General features: G+C 32.2%; 3 protein-coding genes across 3 annotated transcripts in view; 1 reads left to right on the forward strand and 2 right to left on the reverse strand.

Annotated features, from left to right (window-relative positions):
* Positions 1 to 3,165, reverse strand: LOC144572550 (serine carboxypeptidase-like). The gene is made up of 9 exons (XM_078322164.1): positions 2,763 to 3,165; positions 2,418 to 2,586; positions 2,086 to 2,205; positions 1,696 to 1,839; positions 1,301 to 1,451; positions 1,045 to 1,133; positions 621 to 882; positions 341 to 474; positions 1 to 230 (listed from the first exon to the last, which is right to left on the reverse strand). Exons 1-9 carry the CDS (start codon positions 3,077 to 3,079, stop codon positions 93 to 95), a joined length of 1,524 nt encoding a protein of 507 aa, XP_078178290.1. The 5' UTR covers positions 3,080 to 3,165; the 3' UTR covers positions 1 to 92.
* A 7,963-nt stretch (positions 3,166 to 11,128) lies between these two features.
* Positions 11,129 to 25,516, reverse strand: part of CAC3 (acetyl Co-enzyme a carboxylase carboxyltransferase alpha subunit) — a 73,658-nt gene continuing 59,270 nt past the window's right edge. The window contains exon 13 of the mRNA XM_078322162.1: positions 11,129 to 11,139. The gene's annotated coding sequence lies outside the window, so the exon portion shown is untranslated. The remainder of the gene's footprint in view (positions 11,140 to 25,516) is intronic.
* On the forward strand, positions 13,303 to 19,223 carry LOC144572762 (2-oxoglutarate-dependent dioxygenase 11-like). The gene is made up of 8 exons (XM_078322436.1): positions 13,303 to 13,631; positions 14,103 to 14,236; positions 14,603 to 14,825; positions 15,056 to 15,294; positions 17,208 to 17,499; positions 18,079 to 18,326; positions 18,469 to 18,793; positions 18,910 to 19,223. The coding sequence occupies exons 1-8, from the start codon at positions 13,368 to 13,370 to the stop codon at positions 19,150 to 19,152; spliced, it is 1,968 nt and encodes a 655-aa protein (XP_078178562.1). The 5' UTR covers positions 13,303 to 13,367; the 3' UTR covers positions 19,153 to 19,223.

Genomic DNA, 25,516 nt, shown 5'->3' on the forward strand with positions numbered 1-25,516 from the left:
CACAAAAACATGTCAACAAGGATACTGTTATTCACAATACATTGAAATTGAAATTTTCCATGAACCACAAAGTTTGCTCAACTTAAATTAATTTACAACTCGTCGGAAATAAGTGTACTAGACTGAGATTTAGTGTTTGAATCAGCAAGTTTCCCTTGAGTCCAGCGGCTTAACATCTCTAATGCGGCTTTCGGCTGATCCATTGGTACCATGTGACCAGCATTGTGTACCTAAGAACACAAAAATAGAATGAAGAATGTCAAACAAGTTTCAGTCACCGAAAGAGATCGGTACCGTGTATATATGAAAGCTATTACAGTGAGGGAGCAAGTATACATACTTTGAGGAAAGAGAGAGCGCCATGGGATTTGAGAACACCGGCTTCGTTGCCGTCAACTGTGAACGATTGATCATGTGTTGCTACAAAATCTTTCTGACCAGACCATTCCATGGCTTGTACCCATCTGGAATTGCCTATTTTTGTACAATTATAACATTATTCACAGAATTTATAAGGCATTGTGAAGACCATATATGTACTGGCATGGACCTCATTTTTATATGTACTACATTGTATTGTACCAGTGTTTTATGCATTAGTTTATCAATTGTACTCTTACCTAACCAATTGCAGATAAGATCATACTCTCCAGCATAAATCAAAACCTTAATGCCATCTTCTAAAAGGGATGGAATACCGACTTCAAGATTTCTCATCCAATCAGTAACCATAGCCTCGTGCACAGAGGTGCTACAGGAAACAAAGTCTAAGCCGGCTGGTACGCCTAGTGCCTCCCTTACTGACTTCTGTTTCAGATACTTCTCCATGGCTGAGAAATCATAGCACAAATCCCCTTCACAGTTCTTTCTTACATCATAGTACTGCAACAAACCAATCAAACATTTTGTAATTATGAAAAAGGAATGTGAGAATTAGAATAGAACTTTTACATCTAAGTTGCGTTGAGACTTGTAAAAAACCATTTCAAAATTTCACTATGACTTGAAATTAGTAATACGAGATTGATTTCTTTATCTGCGTACGTTCTTAGTGCCGGCAATTTTCATGACAGAGCTGAAAATTGTATTGCAAAGGACGTATGCCAACGTGCAGCTCATCTTACCAGAAGTGCCTACACAAACAAAGAACATAAGCTTTTAGATTAGTCTATACTAGATGCCAAGGTGATGCTATGATTTTGTGTTGAAACAACGAAACACTGGCAATTAGCAAGCTAAAATAACAGAGCAACTACTTGCTTGATAAACTAGCAAGTCAAACTAGAGAAATAGTACTTACCACAAAATTTTGTGGCTAGTTGGCATTCTGGGTATATCTTGTTAATACTTTCATAATCAGATTTTTGAATCAAATTCATCTCCAGAGCATAATCTGTGTAGGCTTTGTATTGGATCTCTGGATTTGTTAACCCGTTACCAATTGCAAATCCCTGCATTGTTAGATAATGTCACAGCTCGTACTTAGACTTTGTTAAAATCACTTCAAAACACCTGTTAGAGTTTGATTATCTTTTACATAATTATAAGCATGCATTATAATTGGTTTGGTGTTTTGAAAATCTCTCTCTGCTTGTCAAATCTGCTTATCTTTTATCTTTCTTTTTTTTACCTGTTGTATGAAAAATGGAAATTCTCTATCAAGAAAAAAAAAATTATGAAATGCAAGAAGTATACCTTGAGATTGATGCGGAGGCCCTCTTTAGCTTTATTTCCTTGGTGGACCCGGCTCGCGAGAGCTGGGATGTAATGCCCGGCGTATGACTCTCCAGTGATGTAGAAATCATTATTTGCATACTCGGGGTGTTTAGCAAAAAACTCCTAAGAAAAATAAAACATAGCAAAATTAATCTGAAAATTCCCTTAAATCAAAATAAATTGAAAAATCCCTAGCAAACTGACCTCCAAATTGTTTTTTTTTTTTTTGGAAAATTTCATTAGTTTTTTTTTTTTGAAGGTCAGGTAGCATTCATTAGTTTATTTTGCATACAAGGCACAATGTTTCCTTTCTTTAAGTATATTTGTTATTATGATTACTTAGAAGACAGTATGCAATCTGCTGATTACCTGCAGAAAATCATACAAATCATTGCTGACACCAACTTCGTCATGACGAAGGTCCCGTGCATCAGAGCTATAACTATATCCGGTACCAGTTGGTTGATCCACATAGAGTAAGTTTGAAACCTAAAATATGAAAAATATAGATAAAATAAATAAATTTATAAGGTTACCAGTCCTCAACTTCAAATTTTCTCAGTTCAAACACGAAATAGAAAACGACGTATGTGTTTTTTTTTTCGTTCAAAAACATAAATCAACATGTGCTATTCTGATTTTTTTTTTTTCCTAATAAGCACTTTGATTAATTTGAGCATCCATTCTTTGGATTTAATTACCTGATCCCACCCATAATCGTTCCATGCAAGGGACAAGTTTTTGGAGATAGCAAAAGGCCCGTTTTCATAAAACAAGGCCAACTCACTGCTACACCCTGGCCCACCAGTCAGCCAGATAACAACCGGGTCACTTTTGCTGTGTCTCGACTCAAAGAAGAGGTAGAACATCCTGCTTACAAATAAATAACCTTCCTCTTAATTAAAATTAAACCCAACATAAATTGCTAAAAGTGGTAACTTTTTCTTGAGGTTACAAAGAAAGAATTTGACAAAATGTGATTAATGAAGAGAAATTAATGTTTACTGGGTGAAAAGATGTTAGAATAAGAAATCAATTAAACTCACCTAGCATCATGAGTATTGGGGAGTCGGTAGTACCCGGCATGATGGCCGAGAGAAGGTGCCGGTTTTCCAGATTCTGTGTCGTCTATCAGGTTGATCTGCTTCTCTACCAATTTCACATCTCTGCTGTCGGTACCAGCATGACGGATAGATGGCACAGCAGTAGACTCCTTGGGGTTCAGATTGAGAGATTTGATGAGGTTCTTTGCTTGAATGGATGGGAATATTATGTCCTCGCTGCTGGGGATAATTAGTGAAGCACAACTCAATGAGAGAATGGATATTGTTATCAAAAGCAAAGACAAGTGTATATTGGCCATGTTATATATATGTAATGTATCAGAGAGGAACCCTCAGAGATGGAGAACATTCTTGGTTTGTGGGTTATTTATAGGGAGAATTTAAGAGGGAAGGGATGAAAAAGAAAGGGAATGAGAAGGTAAAATATATTTGGGAAAATTTTATATATATTCCTTAAAAGTTTGGAAATTACATATTATTTTTCAAAAATTGGTAATATCATATTTATCCTTCTGAATTTTAATTTAAAGGGTCACAGATTATTCAAAGTATTCCATTTTTTTAACAAAATTCATAAAATATAAATTTTACATTTTATTAAAAAAACAAAAAAAAACACAAAATATGTGTAAAAAATCTAATTAGCTTGTTTGTGAGTGTAAACAGTTTATTTTTCTTCTTCTGACACATATATAGTGAAACTTAGATAACACTTGTGTGTACGTCACAAGTAGAAAAATGAATTATTTGTCCGCATAAACGTTCTAATTTTAAAAGTTGAACATATCTTTCACATACTAGATTTTTTAAATCTTTAATAAAAAATAAAATGGGAACTTCATAAATTTAAAATGAGTTTGAATAGAAAATACAATAAATGAGGTACATTTGTGAGATTTTAAAATTTAAATGGGTAAAATGATATTATGAATTTTAGAAGAGAAAATACGAATTTTTTTTAAGGAATGTACATAAAATTTAAATACTTTAAGTACTTTTGAGATAGAAATACTTAACTATTTAAAGAAATATATAAAAAATTTCTCTCCATCTCTTTCTATTCACCTCAATTTATCTCTTAAAATTTAAAATTTGAGAAGAAAATGAAAGATATTTCTTCCTTTTCTCTCCTTTCCTTTTCTTTCCTTTGCTCCTTCGTGCAAGGCACAAAAATGCTGAGTGATTTGGAGAATAATTAAATACTTAAGTATTAGATATTATTAATTAGCAATGATCATTGTACTGCAAGTAAAACATTTTGTTGTTGGAAAAAATATTCAAAAAAATTCTTATAAGAAAAAAATTGTACAAAAGTTTTTTTTAATCTGATGAGAGTCAACATTAAGATAAAATATATATATAAAAAAAAATAATTCGTGGACTCTCAGTCTGTTGTAGTACATACTACATACTATATCGGTAGATCATGCTTTTAATAAAAACCATGTGTATTCCATAATTATAGAATTTGCTTGTGGCCAACTCTTTGCTTGTGATTGTGAACAACTCAAAAGCTTTTTTAAGGAGGAACTGAAAAGCAAACTTTAATAATGTTTCAGTTTCTTTTATTTTATTTCCATTTTTTCTGAGATCTTTTATTATTATTTTTTTTTTGTTGAATGCATTTTACGTTACGGGTCTAGCTAATAAAATATGAAGGAGAATTCCTGCGCTCATGCTTTATGCAGTGTGACTGTACTTATTTATCTGCTGTATAAACATAGGACAGATTATCCGAAATTTTTATTTATATCATATTAAAAAAAAAAATTTCCAAATTGTGGGAATTTCAAAAAATACCAGTCTCTAAGCCAATTTGCGGCCCATTCTTGGGGTGCTGCAGATTGACTTGAAAGCTCTAGTATTTTTCGAAATTCCAAAAACATGATTTTTTTTTTTTTTTAATATGGTATAAATAAAAATTTCAAATGGCCAAGTCATTCTATAAATACAAATTAATAAATTTTTTTTTTAAGTTTTTGTCTCTGATAAAATTTTAAATATGTGACTGTAGGTCCGAAACCCAATTGTCATGTATTATACAATTTACATTTTAGTTATCTCAATCTAGATTTTATGGTTCTACCTAAATTTTACATTTTGATTGCAAGAATAATAGTAAAAAAAAAAATGTTATTTCGATAGTTTTGGAATAGTATTAATTTGTTCTACCTAAATCAGTACGAATATTGTTTAGATTATATAAGTTAAAATAAGTGTTTATCTATTTTCTAGAAAAAATATTGGAAAAAAAAAGTACTAATTCAATCGTATGCCAGAGATAAAGAATTGTGGTTTTGCATTAATGTAGATAGTAATAATTAGAGTTAGGCTGGGGTGCTATGGATAGCATAGTGGCCTTCCGTGCTACGGCTCAATATTCAAGTTTTCAAAATCCAAACGGTCGATCCGAACCGTTCATCTTATTCTCCATATTAATATCTGCTTGGAGACCAAATTTTATAATTTTCTGAATTTTTTTACTATTTATTAAGCCACTTTGAAAATCGCTAATCCAACGGTTTTACTGTTTTGTGCAGCCACCGTTGGATCAATAATTTTGTAAAATACTTAATAAATAGTAAAAAAATTCAGAAAAATGTAAAATTTGGTCTCCAAGCAAATATTAATATGGAGAATAAGATGAACGGTTCGGATCGACCGTTTGGATTTTTAAAACTCGAATATTGAGCCGTAACATAGAGGCCACTATGCTATCCATAGCACCCCAGCCTAACTCTAATAATTATTACCGATTGAAGTACTATATATTTTCATGAATTTTAAGCATTAATTCTTTGACACAGGAATAACTGCTATTCCTGGTGAGTTATTCTCAACACAACACGTTTGGGTGAAAAAAACGCTATTCTCAACAAAGGAATAGCTCGGGTTAGCTGCTATTCTGCTATTCCAAATATAGAAATAGCTGCTATTCCGAGCTATTCCTTGATTCATCCAAACGCACTCTAATAATGTTTAAATTAAGCTCCAAAACATGTTTATTGTATAATTTTTAGTAAGTCAATTTTTTTTTCTTCTTAATTGATCTCACATGGCAAGTGATAAAATTGATTTTAAGATAATATTATCCTAAATTATGGGAAAAGGTCGCTCCTTTGTTTGGGATCGATTTCAAAAACCTAGGGCTTCACTGTCCTCCACCAAACTCCGTTCAACTTCATCCATTCCACTAGATCTCATTCCGACATGATATCTTTCTCTTTCTCAGTACTACCTTTTCCAGCGGAGAGAATAATGAGGAATAGTAGATAGATCGGAGTTAAGTGGAGCTAACTGAAACTGAGAGTGCAGTATCGTCGGAGTTCGCAAAGTAGAGTTCTATCTAGACCAGAGTGCGACGGTGAGTAAATTCGGTCGTTGTTAGAGCACGACAGTGGTCAAAGAAGCAGATCTGATCATGAAACGAGATGGATATTAAGGTAATAGAGTAATTAATTTAGAATAATTTAGAATAATTCATGAGAATAAAAGATTAGGTCTAGAAATTATAATAATTTAATTTATTATAAATATATTTTTTTATCAATGAAATTGTTATTAAATATTTAAAACTACTAATTAAAAAAATAGAAAATTATGACAGACAATTTATTTTCTTAGATCAATTAGAATATATATATGAGTAAAACTAGGGTGCTCTTAAGCTCACCAAAATTTTGGTGAGCTTAACTCTAAAACTCATCAAATCGATTTTAAATGACGAATCTGAACCGTTGAAACCCGCCTACCTTACGTGTGATGCATCTACATGTGAAATTTTTAAACATTTGAATTAATTTAGTATAAAGTCAAGCGGTCAAAAATGTTCAAAAAATAAAGAGAAAGTGGAGGTAGCACAATTGGCTAGGAAAATGTCATAGAGTTGTTATACCCCAAAGGTCGAGAGTTCGATTCCCCCTCACAAACCTTGGTAGCTACTATCAAGTTTTAAAAAAAAAAAGGTTCAAAAAATGAATGCACTAAAATTAATTTATTAACCTTCTAATTTTGACCGCTTGACTTTATACTAAATTAATTCAAATATTTAAAAATTTCACATGTAGATGCATCACACGTAAGGTAGGCGGGTTTCAACAGTTCGAATTCGTCATTTGAAATTGATTTGATAAACAATTAATTCGAACCTTTGATTATATGTATGTAGTAAAGGAAAATCGTAACATTATGTGAGTAACATACTGTGATTTGATTACTTGATCACATCACAATATATGATCAAACTTTATTTTTATATAATGTGACATACATGATTAAAATAGTGAATAACAATCACATTTAATTGTGTACCATACTTGACCTGATAGAAAATTATTTCCTTTCTTTAAGTTTCAAGTTAGCTAATAGAAAATTACAACGAAACATGTTAAAAAAATCATTACAAAATAAATTATAATAAATAAATAATGTTATTTTTATCGAAAAGATATGTCACACAACATATGAGTTACCGTGACGTGTTTTGATAGAACTGATAATAATACGACTAATTTTCTTTGCTACTTGAATGGGTACCACAGGAATGGCTGTACAAAAGAACAACAGAGAATCTACTTGATGATGTCTTACACGGTGCGCCTTCCGCGTTTGATATCTAACTGGGTCCAGGGGCCCACCCCAGGATATATAACTATTGCCTATTGGGATCAATGAAGCAGATATTTATGATCATCTGTGGCCGATTTATAACCTCACACAAAGTAACCTGTCATGAATGTTTTGCAAGGATCCTGTTGCTATACTTGGTCAGTGAAAAACCACACATAAATTATGTTGGCTGTGATTACAGGGAATCCTAGTTTCTTATGATATCCAGAGCGGTGGAGAACTGGAGATTGCTTCCACGCCCCAATAATGTACCAAATAGCAAGTAGCAAGTAGCAATGTGCCATTTTAGCTTATGCTTTCAGTTTCAGGGAAAGATGACATACTTTAAGATATAATCAGAAAGGTACTTAAATGACACATTAGTTTATCATAGTATAGCCTACGAAGAAGCATGTATGAAAAAAGGGAAAAGTATCCTCTGCGGAGGTTTTTCGTGCGGTGCTGTGCGGTGGTTTTGATCTGGTCTGTTTGTTTAGAATCGGACGGACCAGATCAAATCTTGCCCGAATTTTAAAAAAACTCAACATTTGGTGAACCCTTAATACAGCCTGTCCGATCCGAAACGAACGTACCAGATCAAAATCACCGCACAGCACCGCACGGAAAACCTCCGCAGAGGATAGCGTTTCTGAAAAAAGACATCAAATTCCACATTTTGTAATTTACGAATTAATTTTGTTCACATTTATTACAGAAACGGATATCCAAACTATTAACTAATTATGACAATGGATTTTTGATAATTTTTTTATTCTTTTAATCAGACGATGACTTCAAAAAATATTAAATTACATAAATATATAGACTTTGAACAATCTTCTCAAGAGTTTAATTTGTTTCTTAATTGAATGTTCTGACAATTTTTTATTTTTATTTTTCAAAATTGATTGATGTATAAGCACTATAAATATTTCACAAAAGTATACTATGCTTAGCAGTCCAATTATTATTTATATTCTCTCTATTTCTTTGAATCCGTATCCTCCCAGGAATCCGACTCAACACAATTGAAACGGACGGTCCAGATTTACTCTGAGCCGGTGTTTTCTTTGGATGACGCAGGGTGGAACCGTGGAAGTGTTATTTGTGCTTTGAGATTCGTGCCAAGATTAAATGAACAATTTTGAACCGTCCAATTCAATTGGACTCAGTCCGGTAACCTGAGGGGATGTGAATTCTATTTCTATTGCAACAATGAAGTTTATCTTATTCTTTTTTCACATATACTATCTTTCACATGTATTAGATGCATATTTTATTTGCACAATAAACACAAAAGTTTCTCCTCAGGTTTATATGAAACTATGAATCGCATTTTCCATATGTGATATTTAATTGTTTCCTAGAATTATTTTAGGCAATTTAAGCATATGCTGAGCAGTGTTGTAAATAACGATATGCGGTCGTCGGACAGACAGGTACCGCCAAGCGATTAATCAGGAATAATCGGCCATAATAAAAAATAATCGGTCAATTAGTCGGAAAAATCCATGACGGTTTGATCATCGCCAACAACTAATCAGACGATTAATTAGCCTAAACGGACGTTTTTTACAACACTGATACTGAGTTGTACATGATTTCTAGCATTTTACACTTGAAACCAAATAAACATTATTTTTCTTCTAATATATAGAAGAAAACAATATGAATTGGAAATGAAAATAAAAGTGTATTATGATTTAAATATTCATTCGACATTTTAAGAATCAAACTTGAAATGAACAAAACACGAATAATTAATATTCATGCCCCTACGTGAGCAAGTTCATTTTTTTAAAAATAAATTTGAAGTAAAATTAAGCTTGCAAAACATGAGCAAATAAAGATCAAAATTTTGAATAAATTTATCCTTTCATATTTCACAATTGATCAATTTTTTTTTTAAAAACATTGGGATCAACTTGTGAACATACAAAAATTAAACAAACTATATATGAAAACATAAATGAATCATATCATTCATTAAACACTGACCAATATCAAAATCGAAAACAGATCCTTCATGGAACTATGAATTTCATATCCTACATGTGATATGTGTTTCCAGCATTATTTTAAATAATTTAAGCATGAACTCAAGTATATGATATTTTTATTAGTAATTTAACATACACTTACAATTTTTCTTCTTCTAATAAATAGAGCAGTTATATTTAATTAAAAGATCAATTTTAAAAATAAAATTTTATTTCAAAATAGATAATGCATCCTCAAATAAATTAAGTTCTAAAACCAACATCGATGTAATTATATAATTTTATATATCTCAGGACTTAAATTTGATATATTTGTCAACGTTTCATATTCAATATTCTTCTTCATTGGTTTGCAGGGAGACAATAAACTTACTTTTAGAGATTAATTCATCAATCAAATGAATTAAACTAATTTTAGAGATTAATTCATCAATCAGATGAATAACTTATGATAGTTTGGGCTTTTAAAACAGTATTTTTATCAGTACCGTAGATTAAATTTGATCGACGTTTGTTAGTCTTGCTTTCACACTAAGTCTGAGCTCGTGAGTAATTTGTGGAAATTATTTGAATATACTATATTTACAAAATTTCTCTATAGTTTGATTTATTTTTGTTCTTGTTTGCAAAATTTTTTTTATAAAATTAGATGGAAATTTCTAACTAAAAAAAAAGATAAAGTAAGATATTAAAATAGACATATATCATGTCAGCAATTTCTTTCAACTTAATTATAACCGGTTATTAACTGTCCTAATTATACAAAAAAAAAAGATGAAGTAAAATATTAAAATAGACATATATCCGGTCAGCAAATTTTTTCAACTTATAACCGGTTATTAACTGTCCTAATTATAAAAGAAAAAAATAGAAATGTATTTAAGAAAGGCAAAAAATAGTTGAATTTTTACTTTGAAAATAGCAGCTCTTTTTTTAATTAGATCACCCCATTGCCGCCTCCTTTAAGTGCTAATATAAGGTTAGAGAAGCCAGCACTCAATTATATAGTTACGAACCAATTAGCAACTCTTTCATTTGCATCATGAATTTCAATCCTCGGAAAAGGAATTCTCTGAGCACCAATTTTTCTCCTTCTGATACCTTCCACCTGCAAAAAATGCCAAAAAGTATGTTCATCAAAATCCTTCTTCTTCTTTTTTTTTTTTTCATTTCCACTACCAGCATGCAAGAACACATAACTTTCCAATTCTTTTTTCAAGTATTTGTTTGTGTACTTTAATATCACAGATTGCTCAAAATTTTCCAGAAAAAAAATTCTGTTGGCTTTTTTACAATTTGTGGGCAAAAACTTAACAACACCTGTTCTATGATCGATGCTACTAATTATAAACCAACTTACAGGGCATACAACACACACGCTAGCAATGACTTGTTGGTCGGACCTGGCATCTGACGTGCTCGAATGCATAACCAGATTTCTGCCTCTCACAGATTATCATCGGTTCAGTGCCGTGTGCAAAAATTGGAGAGTAGTAGCAAAACAGAAGCGCTACTCTCCAACTCCACAGCTTCCCTGGTTGGTGCTCGGAGAAGAACCTGTCACCAGGAAACGTATATTTTACAACTTGTCAGAAAAGAAGCACTATACCATAGACATTCCGGAGTTGTACGGTCGTTACATCTGTGGATCTTCACACGGATGGCTTGTTGCCATTGATATCAATATCATGGGCATTCTGATAAACCCTTTCACTCGCGAAATTTATGAGTTGCCACTCTTCCCGCAGTACGACATTGGTAGATATGACACGAAAACTCCATTTAAGAATGTGCCCACTGATTATAGAAAAGGGTATAAAGGTTACACTTTGGACAAGTTGCAAGTTTCAGTTGTACACAAGGCCATCTTATCTCATGATCCAAAGAAGAAACCTGATTTCACAGTAATGATCTTGACCGGTTTGAAGGGTGTACCTGCTTTCTGGAAGCCCGGCGATTCATCTTGGAATGTAATAAGTGTTATGAAACCACGGATCAATGACGTTATATATTTGAATCAAGAACAACAATTCATTTTTCTTACCGTGCAAAATGAAATTTTCATCGTGGATTTTAAACATGATATTAAAATGGAAAAAGATTCAACAATTGAAATAGATATTGGTGCCATGGAACGGAGTTACCTAGTGAACTACTTTGGATATTTACAATTTGTTGTGAGGTGTTACCAGGAAGTTGAAAAAGGGCATTACAGGACCAACAACTTTCAGGTGCTTACACCCGATTTTAACAACGAAGAAGAAATGGACTCGTTGGACAGTTTTCGCGACGATGCAATATTCTTGGGGAGAAATGATTCTATATCTATCGATCTAAGTGAAATTCCAGGTTGCAATGGCAACAGAAACAGCATCTATTTTACAGATGTAGCCTGGAGATTGTCTGATGAAAAATTCGGCTGGGACGACATGGGTATCTTCCACATGTGGAAGGGAACATTTGAAAGGTTTTATTCCCATGAAATACCCTACACTCCTCTTGGTGCTCCCATTTGGCTTACACCAAATACATGGTAGCTAGCTAGCTATCATGTACTCCATGCTATATACTAATATGCTGCTTTGGAAAACAAGATATATAGGCAACTCTGTTTGTAGGTACTTAAACTTCATTTGAAATTTTGAAATGTCCATTCATTATATAAAAGCATCTGCACTGAGTTCTTCAATTAATATTTACATCTAGATTTCAGTACAATTTGTTTCAGAATTTGTGCTAGATTTTATGTTTTGAAATTTTAAATATCCATTCATTCAAAGCATCTGCACTGAGCTGCTTTAAATTTCTGCACTTGTGATATGTTGCCCAGGAGTTAGGCTACTATGACATTGGTGTTATTTGAAATTAAATAACACCAACTTTTAAACCCTTAGATCTGCCTTGAGATTCGTAATATCCGCTTTTACTGTTCAAGCACTTTATTTTGTACGAATCTCAAGGCAGATCTAAGGGTTTAAAAGTTGGTGTTATTTAATTTCAAATAACACCAATGTCATAGTAGCCTAGCCCGTTGCCCAGTTCTGTGAAAATATACAGAAAACACTTATTCATAGTCACTCAAATAATAACTAATTTCCTAAATGTATTAAAAAAATTAAAATTGGAGGTCCCATTAGAGCTCCAACTGTATAGATTATGCAATTTAGAGGAAGTTATATTATAGGATATGTTAGCATTTTAGACTACCATTCAAAAAAATTTACTATTAGAGGTCCTATCAGCTTACCTTCTCCATACATAGGCCTGCTACCTGAATATGGTCATATGGATGCCCATCAACAAAAGGGCCAGGCAGTAAAATGAGTTGATTTTAGCAGTGTTGTAAAAAACATCCATTTAGGCTGATTAATCGCCCGATTAGTCGTCGGTGGTAACCAAACTGTCAAGGAATTTCCCAATTAATCGGCTGATTTTTTCCGATTATGGCCGATTATTCTCTATTATTCCCGTTTAATCACTTGGCGATACCCTGTCTGTCTGACGAGCGCATACTGTTATTTACAACACTAGATTTTAGATCAAGTCATCAATATAAACGGGCTGAGTCTGGATGATTTTTGGGCGGCCTGTTTAGAGCTTAAATAAGCATACAAGTTTGCAACAATTAACAAGCATATAAATTTAAAAGGATAGATACAACACAATGAGTATATTGTGCAGGGAAAATATGAAGCACAATGAAAGTTTTGAGTTTTCTAATTATATAGTTCATCACATTATTTATTGGCTCTCAATCAACAACAGTATACCAAGTTATCAACCGACATGGAAATCATCCATAATCTCTCCAACATTATTTATTGGCTCTCAATCAACAACAGTATACCATAATACCAACCGACATAGAAATTAATCATCCATAATCTTTCCAACAGTAATATATTATTAATAGACAAGCATGAAGCATGCATTGCTTATTTAAACATAGAAGGTCATGCAAGGAAAGCAATAAACAAAAATGGCTTCTAATCTGGAAGAAAAAATTGGCAGTGTTAAATTCTTTCAAGCTGAGAGTGTTCAAGCTCTTGCATCCAATTTTGGTGCCTTGTCTAATGAGGTACCGGATCGATACATCATGCCTAAGGTTGAGGCTGATGCAGTTGCTGAAAATGGTTCCTTCGAACTGCCGGTCATTGACCTTGCCAAGCTGCGGGACCCTCAGTTCAGTCAGGCAGAGATTGCAAAGCTCGGCTGTGCATGCGGAGAGTGGGGCTTCTTCCAGGTAGGTATCTTTTAACAATTGTGTGGATCTCTAGTTCTATCTACCTGACAAGCATATGTTTCTACTATAATTAATAGAAGTTGGTTTTTTTTTTTCCTTTTTGAGAAAATTGATAAAAAAAAGGATCGGTGACTTTGGCGTTTACTTTCGTTTCTTTTCGTAAGCAAAGATCTAATGAACAATTACAGAGAAAACTAATTTTGGCGTATCAATGCTTCAGGGAAAGATAAAAAAATTCTTGTACACCAGTCTCTAGAAAAATAGAAAAGAGAAATATGTGTGTTCTTGTACAACCTTAGCCCAATGATACATGCTAATTATAAAATGGCGAAATAAGTAAACACACATAACATAAGTCTTAAGAAACTAAAACTGAGAAACAATTTAATAACAAAAAGCATAAAGCAAATAAAGACTGCTATTCTGGTAGCAGCAACTATGCGAATTAACTGGTTTACTGATTGCGCGCAGCTGATAAATCATGGAGTGGATAAAGATCTACTTGAGAGAATGAAGGCAAATATCACAGAGTTTTTCAACTTACCCCTGGAGCAAAAGAAGGCTGTGGCAATAGAATCCAACAGTGCTGAGGGCTTCGGCCAACAGTTCGTTTTTTTTTTAAGGTCAGCTGGCAAGAAGCCAGCTGACAATATATTGATAAAAAAATTATTTACATCCCCAAGTGGGTTTTTGAAGCCAGCTGACAATATACTGCAACATTCGGCCGACAGTTCGTTGCGTCGGAAGAGCAGAAGTTAGAATGGGTTGATATGTTGTACCTCAACACCCAACCTGTCAATCAGAGAATGTTGCAGTTCTGGCCAACCAATCCTCTGACTTTTAGGTAATGGTATTGCTCCTTTGAAATTGAAAGAAATGCAAAAGACTTTTCTTAGATTATTTACTTTTGGAAGATATTAACACGCACGTCACATATATCTGCCCAAATTCGAATTCAAATTTTATTATAGGGATACAATCGATGAGTATTCGCTTGAGTTAAACAAATTGACCGATAAGCTATTAGAGGCCATGTCAAAAGATCTTGGGATTGAATCAGATGCGCTGTTTAATTTGTTCAAGGGGAAGCCACAACTAATGAGGATGAACGACTATCCACCATGCCCGCAACCTGAGAAGGTTTTGGGTGCTTCCACACACACCGACGGAGCGGGTCTAACTCTTCTGCTGCATGTAAATGATGTCCAAGGATTGCAAATAAGGAAGGATATATAATATGTGGATCAATGTTGAAAACCTCCCAGGAGCATTTGTCGTCAATATCGGTGATATTCTTGAGGTAGGGTTAACATTCTGTAATTAAGCCCATATCCCTCTTAATTAGCACCCAATTTTGAGAATTTGTTATATAAAAGTATATTAAAATTCTTACCTAGATTGATGTTTATTTATTTTTTGAACAGATAGCTAGCAATGGAAAATATCAAAGCATAGAGCACCGGGTAGTGGTAAATACCATGAAGGAGCGTATCTCAATAGCGACCTTCCAACTTGCAGACCGCTTGAGCACCGTGGGCCCACTTCCTGAGGTTGTCAGAGGTGGCAAAGAGAATTACATGTCACTTCCCTACTTAGAATACCTTAAAGGATTTTTATCTAACAAGCTGAAGGGAAGGAATTACATGGAAAGGCTTATGATAAAGTAATTATTTTATAAAATGAACATGTCCAATCGAAATAAACAATGAAGAGGATCAATGGGGCAGTACTGGTACTTACTATATGCATGTCTACTCCCCAAACTAGATGATATGTTTGTAAGAAACAGAACATTTGAGAAGGTAATGATGAAGATTTGAAATAACATGTTACAGGATTAACAATGCTTTGAGAAAATGAAAAAATGTTACTACTTAATTTATTAATGGACAATTAAATTACGATTTGAATTTATTAGCATACGCACTTGCAGACTAAAATCTACATTTTTTTACATTTTCTTTATTATTTTTTTAGACATACACAACCACTACTCTTGAATAGTCTAGAATTTTCAAATCAAATGATTTTCTACCTATCTAACAAAATAGTAAAAGTTTCTAATAAATATAAAATTTGATCTACTATTTGGACTTTGTAAACAGTTCATATCTAACAAATTTTACGGAGATATTGATCCAAAGTACGGACAAATATGTGTTAGCCATACCATCACTCTTAAATTTTTTCTATATATAGATTTGAGTAGTATTTTAAATAGCGCGCTATAGCGTTTTTGGACCCCTAAACGCTAAGCTATGGTATAATAACGCGCTATTTGAGCTACGGACGCTATAGCGGTAATAACAGTCCGCTATAGCGCATAGCGTGTAGCGCAAATAGCGCCCGCTATGCAACATTTGATTTTTTTTTCAATTTATATGAGCTTTAAATAAAGGCTCAGATTGGATTTTAACCGTAAATTTTTTTTTGCAATTGACGTTCTAAGCTTTATATTAAACTATTAAATATTTAATGAGAGATCCATCAAACGAAATCAAAATAACGAAGCTACAACGCGCTATGCAACATGAGCTTTTTCTTTTCTTTTCTTTTCAATTTATATGGGTTTTAAATAAAGGCTTAGATTGAATATATTAAGATATTTCTTGAAGTAACAAAATGATACTTACTATACAGTAGTTTGAATATTTTGAATATACTAAGATAGTTAATTATGCCATGATGTATAGATTATTTTGAAATTTAAATAGAAAAAGATAGATTATGTCATGATGCTGAATATATTTTGAATAGAAAAAGATTGATAATTTATAATATTAGTATTACTATGAATATTTTGAGTCGCAATTTGGACTTTGTATTGGTTCAATATGAATATTATAATTTTTTAATCAATTTGATATTATTTATTGTTCTATGAGACTTAGATAATATTGATATTTAGTACAAATATATGATATAATTTTTATAAAAATAAGAAAAAGCTATGTAGCATAGCTTTTGCTATAACTTTTTTTGTAGGTTTCCCGCTATGACGCGATAAACGCTATTTAGAACCTTGGATTTGACAATTAATTATCAACCAACTTTCCAATAAGCAAAACTCATGAGCAATAAGAAGGAACCAGATCACCTGCCTTTCTGTGGATAGGAATTTTATGCCTCTAAAGTCACTGACACATGGGCCCGGAATATATTTTGATATTTAAATATTGGATATAGTTTTGCCTCAAAACCTATTCTGGATCCACGTGTCAGTACGGACAATAATTTTTTGCCCACATGAGAGCAGAAGATTTGGTTCTCAATAAGAAAGATAAGAAATGGATAAATAATGGCACAAATAAGCATACAAGTGGACAAGAATTAACAAGCATATAAAAACTATTGTGGGAAAATAAAATATGAAGCACAATGAAAGTTCGAAGCAAGACTACAACAGTACTATGCCAACCAATTAACATGCATACCCTCTCCAACTCTAATTATAAATATATCGGCATGAAGCATATGCTGCTTATTTAAACATAGAAAGCTTCCATGCTCTGTCCCACACTAATTATTAATAGACCGGCATGAAGCATACATTGATTATTTAAACATAATGTCATGATACAAGGAAAACAACAAAGAAAAAATGGCATCTACTCTAGAAGAAAATTTTGGCAGTACAGTCAAGTTCCTCCATGCTGAGAGTGTTCAAGCTCTTGCATCCAATTTTGGTGCCTCGTCTAATGAGGTACCAGATCGATACATCATGCCTGAGGTTGAGTCCGATTCAGTTGCTGAAAAAGGCTCCTTTGAGTTGCCGATCATCGACCTTGCTAAGCTGCGGGACCCTCAGTTCAGTCAGGCAGAGATTGCAAAGCTTGGCTGTGCATGTGGAGAGTGGGGCTTCTTCCAGGTTGGTATCCTTTTCAAATTGTGTAGATCTATTGTTCTATCTACCTGACAAGCATATGTTTTTACTATAATTAATCGAATTCGCTTTTTTCCCTTTTTGAGAAACGTGTTAGAAATAGATTGGTGACTTTAGTGAAATAAGTGACACACATATATAACACAAGTCTTATGAAATTAAAACGGAGATTAAACAATTTAGTAACTATTGAATTTTAGAGTGAGAAAGAGAATGATGAACAGTAATTTTTATTGATCATTATTCATTTACGATATCTGTACATGACTATTTATAAGCTAAAATTCTACTAGCCGTTAGACTGTTTTCTAATTTACAGAGATTATAATCTATATCCTAATTGTGTCTTAATTACAAGATTTACTAGCCATTGCTAATATCCAGCTAGTTACCTAATTAGTGTGATAGCTATACATTTTGATGTTATATTATTTGTTGCCTAAGTTGCCAATAATGAGTGATATCTGAGACAAAAGATCTTTATTCTTCAATAGTAAAAAATAGCATAAAGTAATAAAGACTGGTAGCAGCAACTATGTGAATTAACTAGTTTACTGATTGCAGCTGATAAATCATGGAGTGGATGAAGAGCTACTTGAGAGAGTTAAGGCAGATATCACTGCATTTTTCAACTTACCAATGGACCAGAAGAAGCCTGTGGCAAGTGAATCCAACAGTGCTGAGGGCTTCGGCCGACAGATTGTTGCGTCGGACGAGCAGAAGTTAGAGTGGGTAGATGTATTGTCCCTCAATACCCAACCTGTCAATCAGAGAAACTTTCAGTTCTGGCCAACAAACCCTCTCACTTTTAGGTAACTAATACTATTTATCACATTATTGCTATTGCCGCTTTGATATTCAAAGAAATACCAAAAGATATACTTTTTATTATTTACTCTTGTTGGAAGATTTTAACAAGTCACATGTGTCTGCCGACATTCAAAATTCAAATAGAGATACAATCGACGAGTATTCGCTTGAGCTCAAGAAAGTGACTGGCGAGCTATTAGAGGCCATGTCAAAAGATCTTGGGATTGCATCCGAAGTGCTGTTTAATTTGTTTAAGAGGCAGCCACAAGTAATGAGGATGAACTACTATCCACCATGCCCGCAACCCGATAAGGTTATGGGTGCCTCAGCACACACCGATGGAGCGGGTTTAACTCTGCTGCTACATGTAAATGATGTCCAAGGATTGCAAATCAGGAAGGATAATCTGTGGTTCAGTGTCGAAAACCTCCCAGAAGCTTTTGTCGTCAATATCGGTGATATTCTTGAGGTGATGCTAAGATCGATTTTGAAATTAATATGAATCATGCGCATCTAATAATGAGAATTTGATATAAGTAGATTAATTAAAACTCTTACTGAGATGTCTATATTTTTCTTCAACAGATAGCTAGCAATGGGAGGTATCGAAGCATAGAGCACCGGGCAGTGGTAAATGCCATGAAAGAACGTATCTCCATAGCGACCTTCCAAATTCCATACCGCTTGTGCACCGTGGGCCCACTTCCTGAGGTTGTCAGAGGAGGCAAAGAGAATTACAAGTCGCTCCCCTACATAGAGTACATTAAAGGCTATTTTTCTAACAAGATGAAGGGAAGGAGTTACATGGAAAGCCTTAAGATATACTAACTAATTCAAATAACAAATAACTCATTAAGGTTTAAGATGGTGTTTGGTTTTGGACTAAAGCTAAGGAGGCCTAAGTTATTTGTGTTTGATTGATGCTTGAAGTTATACTGTGACTTGAAATATTTTTTGTTTAATATGAGTTTGGTGGCTTAAGAGATGACTTAATTTGTTTTTATTTAATGGAATTGCAACTGCGTATTTTCCTCTCTAAACTTCATAATATCATACTTACTCTTCTAAACTTCAAAAACTCACATATTTATCCATTTTATTATTTTCTGCATTCAAACTCAATTGAAATTTATAAAATACCCATTATACCTTTATTAACTCTCCAATTTACAAAATTAAACCTGTCACACCTCAATTAAACTAGGAATTCTAGATTAAGGTGTGATCAACCTCGCCTCGTGCTTGATTAATCATTAAACACGCAAGGGTAAACATAAACAAAATAATAAAGCAGCAGAAGCATAATTATATACGTATCAAGCATCAATCACATAGCAGATAAATAAACATACACATACACATCATATAGTTCGATCCGTCTCGGATCTAAAATAACATCAACTACAGAAGGGGATACATGATGGCCAGCATTAACATAGTGGACCTCAGATCGGGTCAGACCAATGCACTGCAAGCTTGGCTAACACAGAGGAACCTTGATCAAGAGAGGACTAAATTATGGGATATATATCGCTTGGTATCTGGAAGGAAAGAAATGAGAGAACCTTCACGCGTGGAGGAAAAACAGCGCCAATAATTATAAATGAAACGCTGCTTCAGATTGAACAATGGAAGGCAAATTGTTAGACGGGAAAAACTGAGAAGAACCCACCAGGTTACCTTCTCACTGTTCATAGCGATCCTGTGTACTATTTAAAATTCTATTAGGATGGAAAATAGATGAATTGTAATTTCTATTTTTTTCTTTTTTAGAGAGCCTTGTAAATACATTGTTTTTTATTAATATAAATCGTTACCGGGGGCCTTGCCCGGTAACCTTCAAAAAAAAAATACCTAGTGAACAAATAACTATAGAATCAAACTGGTATACCATATCCAATGTTGGTACCAGCAGACTGGCACATTCATACATGCATGTACCTGACCCTATTGAAATACATACTACATATTTTTATTTTTAACAAAAGATAAAATAAGATATTTATAACTTTAAAATGAGTTTTAATAGAAAAAAATTGGATGCTCTTGTGAGTAATTGAAATTTAGAAGGATAAATATAATATTATGAATTTTAGAAGGAGAAATACGTAATTTCGAGATTTTTAAGAGGTATGCAGAAAATTTTTCTTCTCTATTCATTAATCAAAATTAAAAAGTGCCTAGTTCCTCGAATATTTTAAACAGTAGAGCAAATATTAAATTAACAATTCCAAGTTTATGTCTTTACAATAGAAAATCTCAAAAGCATAGGCAAATTTATATTATTTCACATTTCTAGCAGCTAATTCTATCTAGCTCTAGATAATGAAAAGAGAAGAGCACTTAAAATATGTACAGCAGTTTTTTCACAATCTCCATAAATCATAATTAATAGTAATAATAAAAGTTTGATTAGTCTACAATAGAAGAAACTTGTAAAATCATATAAAATAATTCATTAACTGACAAAACTAAAGACATCTGAAGTGCTAAAGTTTACAAAAGATAAAATGAAATAAACAAAAAAGATTTAAAAAAAAAAAAAAAACAGATAATTTATTTTGCAACACCTGATATTATTTTGCTGCTGTCTTTCATTTATCATTTAGAAACTCAAGAGGTGACATCATGGTATTGATAGTGAATTGCATGGACAGTTTGTTAAGCAGTCGGCAACACATACAGATGACAGTCGGCAATACATACAGATGAATTCTTTTTACAAACCAAAATTAATTAAATTGAATTTAGCAAAGCAGTATGATTATTTTATTTTTTTACAAAAACTATAAAGACCGAATCTCCAATTCGGTCTCCAAATTTTATTTTTTGGAGAGACTGAATTGGGATTTGGTCTCCACATTTTCCTCTTTTTCGGCATGTTTCGGCTCCTGTTTCGGTCTGTTTTGGCTTTTCTCGAACACCCTGTATTTCTGTGATGTATTTCCTTTGTTTCGGCCCCTGTTTTGACCTGTTTCTGCCAGAGACAGCCCCTGTTTCGGCCTGTTTCTTCCAGGAACAGCCCATGTTTCAAAATAAAGGGAGACCGAATTAGGAATTTGGTCTTTATGGTTTCTGTAAAAAAAAAAAAAACAATCATTCTGCTTTCCTAAAATTAATTTAGTTAATTATGATTTATAAAAAAAATTCAATACAAATAGGCATGCATGCAGTGTATCTGCCAAATTCTGTGGAATTTTTTTTTTATAAAACATAAATAAATAAATAAAATCGTAAAATAGATTGATTATTCTACAAATTACAAAAACCATTAGAACCGAAGATAATTTCCGGTTACCTCATGGGTTAGCAAAAAAAAATTCAGTTATCCCATTATGACACATTACACATCAGGTCACACTATAAATTCTACAAAAATAATAACCGTATATAATTTCTGGTTACCGGAGAGTTAAAAAAAAAAGTGGCGACCATATATAATTTCCGATTACAAGAATAAAAAAAAGAGAGAAAGTGATAACCGTATATAATTTTCAGTTACCAAAAAAAAGAAATTGGTAACCGTAAATTTTATTCGGTTACCATAATTGGTTTTTTCTTTTTTCTTTTTTTGCAATTTGTGGGATTTTTGGGTATGGCCGAATAAAAGGTAATCGAAAATTTTATTCGGTTCTAATAGCTTTTGTAATTTGGTGAGTAATTAATCCTATGATTTTTTATTTATTTATTTATTTACGTTTTATAAAAATAAAAATAAAAAAAGAATCAAAATTCTGCGTGTTACAATTTATTTGATTGTTTCTACCTACTAGGCCACTATTGTGGGTAATTATTTGAATTAGTTTGTACTTTTGTCGGTTTGTTATAATTATTGGATTTTGGACTTTTATGCAGTTTGGATTTTGAACTTTGTGTTACATAATTGGCTTGTTTTATTTATTTATTTATTTATTTATTTATTTATTTATTTATATATTTTGATGGTGGTTCTGCTGTCATGTTTGTGCAGGTTGAGTTATGAAATCAGTTCGCCTAATTAGTTTAAACTCAGGAAATAATATTAATAAAGAAATTAAAGTACAAATTGTACAATTTGAAGATATAAAAATATGTATAGTGATCATATACTGAATTTAACAATTAAGGAATATTAATATAGAGAAGACAACACTATTATGATAAAAATACTTAGAATGGGAGCCATGTGTAGCACATTTAGATAATTAAATCATAATTTTTGTGAGATATTATAGGTTTTAAACTTAGTTTTCTTTTTTTTACGGAGGTGATTTTAATTCAGTCATTTTAAAAGATTTTGCTAAATATAATTATATAAGTTCTTATGTAAATTAAATAAAAGGCATTCCAATATAAAAAAAAATAGTAACCGTATATAATTCAGTTATCCCATTATCACACATTACACGTCAGGTCACACTATAAATTCTACAAAAAATTTTGTTTCATATTCCAATAAAAATTTCATAGAACGTCATTTTAAAAGATTTTGCTAAATGTAATTATATAAGTTGTTATGTAAATTAAATGAAAGGCAGTCCAATACAAATATATATATATATATATATATATATATATATATATATATATATATTAGTATCATACCCGTGCGTTGCAACGGGGACATATTATAAGAAACAAATATATCAATGAAAATAATAATTATCTAAAAATTAAAACACATGTTAATAGAAAATTTATGTGATTCTGTATTTTTAATTAACTTTAATCGTGATCTCTGATAACAATTTGATGATGTGGTGAATTTTTATTTTTAAGTACCAGTGATATCAAATAATAGCTCGATTCGAATCTAATACCAAATATCATACAACAATTCAATATCAACATATAATATGATATAAAAAAACATAAATAAAAAGTGTTATCGTCTGAATGTATAGGATATATATACACACACACATATTATAAGAAAAATATATATTCACACACACATTCCAATTTAGAACACACACACACACACATTGATATATTATATATCAAAAATATATTCTAAATTGCCCACGCCAATATGTATAAAAACAAAGAAAGAGAAATAAGGAAATAAAAAAAAAAATTCATTGTGATCCGTATAGAAACGAAGAAGTAAGGAAACAATAAATAAGAAAATGGAAGGTGGAGTCTTCTCAATTGAAGATGAGAAATATGGAAACAAAAAAAATAAGGAAACGGATAAATATATCTCTAAATTTCAAAATTTATTCAATTTTAATTGTAACGTATCGTGTGGCAGCATATGTGGTGGGTATGTTTTTAACTAAATTTAGACTTCTATACATAAAACAGATGCATTTAATCAAAAGAAGACAAAATATGTAATTAGAGAGCTGAGATCAAATCCGAAGTTTCATCTCTCAATCGTAGCCGTTGGCGGATCGGACACCCAACGTGCTTAATAATAGAATAGAGATATATATATATATATATATATATATATATATAAACTTTTTCGGCGGGATGATCAATGGAAATTTCTACACAAATTTTTTTTTGTTTATTAATCAGCTCAAATCTTAATTTTTTTAGAACTTTTTGTGGGCTTTATAAATTTAGCTAAATTGATATAATTTGTTCATAGTTACATTTATCATTTTAATGAAACTGATGTTGAAAAATTGATTTATATTAATCATATACGGAAAGAACTTATCAGCATCATATATAGTGATACATATTTTTTTAAATATTAATAAAAAATTTCGGATTATTTGCTTTGAGGTTCGTGAAGAACGTATTTGAACGGTTGAGATTTTCTATAAAAAAAAAAAAACATATCTCAGAGAATGCGAATACGAGAGACTGATTGAATTTGAAGGGGTGGATATTCTACGACGCAAACAATGTAGGCAGTAAGTTGTCTATGTCTCTAAAAGGACCAGAAAATAATTTGTTCTTTCTATAAGGTTAAAATTTTCATACATTTCACCCATCTCTCTATTTTTTTTTTTATGTTATCTCTATAAATAAAAAAATTCTCTCTAAAGTTACCTTAGTTCTACCTATATATAAATGAGTATGGCTAATATAATATAAGTGTCATTTCGATCTATATAACATCAACTCCAAAATCTATCAAATCGACTTCAAACGGTGAATCCAAACCGTTCAAACCGATCTACTTCATTAGTTTTGCATTTACATGTAAAATTTATAACATTTTGAATTTATTTGGTATCAAGTCAAGCGGTCAAACGAGTGAGTTTTTAAGTTAATTTTAATACATTTATTTTTCAATTTTTGTACCGCTTGATTTGATACTAAAATAACTCAAAAATATAAAAAGTTTGCATGTAAATGCATCACTCATAAAGTAAATTGGTTTGAACGGTTTGGATTAGTCATTTAAAGTCTATTTAATCAGTTTTAAAGTTAGTGTCATGGGACACCGATGTCATATTAGCCGAACTCTATATAAATGTATAAGTAGACAGGATTAGAGTGGGAAAAATAGCATGGTAGAGCTGGTTTCGTCATGTCACGACACGTGATCACGCTAGTTATGTGTAATTAGGACCGTTAGATATTGACCAAATGATGAATCTTAAATAAACTAACCTAAATTATGATCAAATAATCGTGTGAGTCACATGAGTTACGTTTGGTCACTGCACGTTTGAGCACAGCGTAACTCACGTGGTGTGACCATTACCGTGACCATCTCTTACATTTTAATCACAGTACGATACAGTACAACACACGTTTTTTTCTATTCTAGACAGGACATTCTAACCGATTTTTTATTAATAGAAAATAAATAAATAAAATATCGAAATACAGCATAACTTTTGGATTTTGTCGAAAACTGAGTAGAACGGGTTTTGTGAACCCGTCCCACCGAACGGGTCTAATTATCCCGTCCAGTTAATTAATGGTTAGCGTTAAACTCAGCGAAGGAAAGAAAAAAAAAACAAAATCCGGACGGTATGCTTCAACCCGTCCCGGATCAAAATAAAAAAAGAAATCCGGACGGGTTATGTAACCCCGTCCAGGATTTCAAATCTTTTTCCATATATTATATTATTATATTATATTATGATTTTATATATATTATATTATATTATTATATTAATATACTTATATATATATTATATTATGAATAGAACTAGTTTAGTTGTGCTTAAGCTCACCAAAGTGTTTGGTGAGCTTAACTCCAAAACTTATTAAATCGGTTTCAAATGACGAATCCAAACCG

This window comes from Carex rostrata, chromosome 20, assembly GCF_964058835.1.
Source record: "Carex rostrata chromosome 20, lpCarRost1.2, whole genome shotgun sequence".
Lineage (NCBI taxonomy): Eukaryota > Viridiplantae > Streptophyta > Magnoliopsida > Poales > Cyperaceae > Carex > Carex rostrata.

Excerpts from the sequence above, each read along its gene's own strand:
- LOC144572550 (XM_078322164.1), bottom strand. The coding sequence starts at position 3,079 with ATGGCCAATATACACTTGTCTTTGCTTTTGATAACAATATCCATTCTC. Across the intron at positions 1,134-1,300 it reads ACTAGCCACAAAATTTTGTG|GCACTTCTGGTAAGATGAGC; the intron begins GTAAGTACTATT and ends TTGTTTGTGTAG. Across the intron at positions 475-620 it reads TCTTATCTGCAATTGGTTAG|GCAATTCCAGATGGGTACAA; the intron begins GTAAGAGTACAA and ends GTACAAAAATAG.
- LOC144572762 (XM_078322436.1), top strand. The coding sequence starts at position 13,368 with ATGGCTTCTAATCTGGAAGAAAAAATTGGCAGTGTTAAATTCTTTCAA. Across the intron at positions 13,632-14,102 it reads GAGAGTGGGGCTTCTTCCAG|CTGATAAATCATGGAGTGGA; the intron begins GTAGGTATCTTT and ends GATTGCGCGCAG. Across the intron at positions 15,295-17,207 it reads ATGGAAAGGCTTATGATAAA|ATACAAGGAAAACAACAAAG; the intron begins GTAATTATTTTA and ends CATAATGTCATG.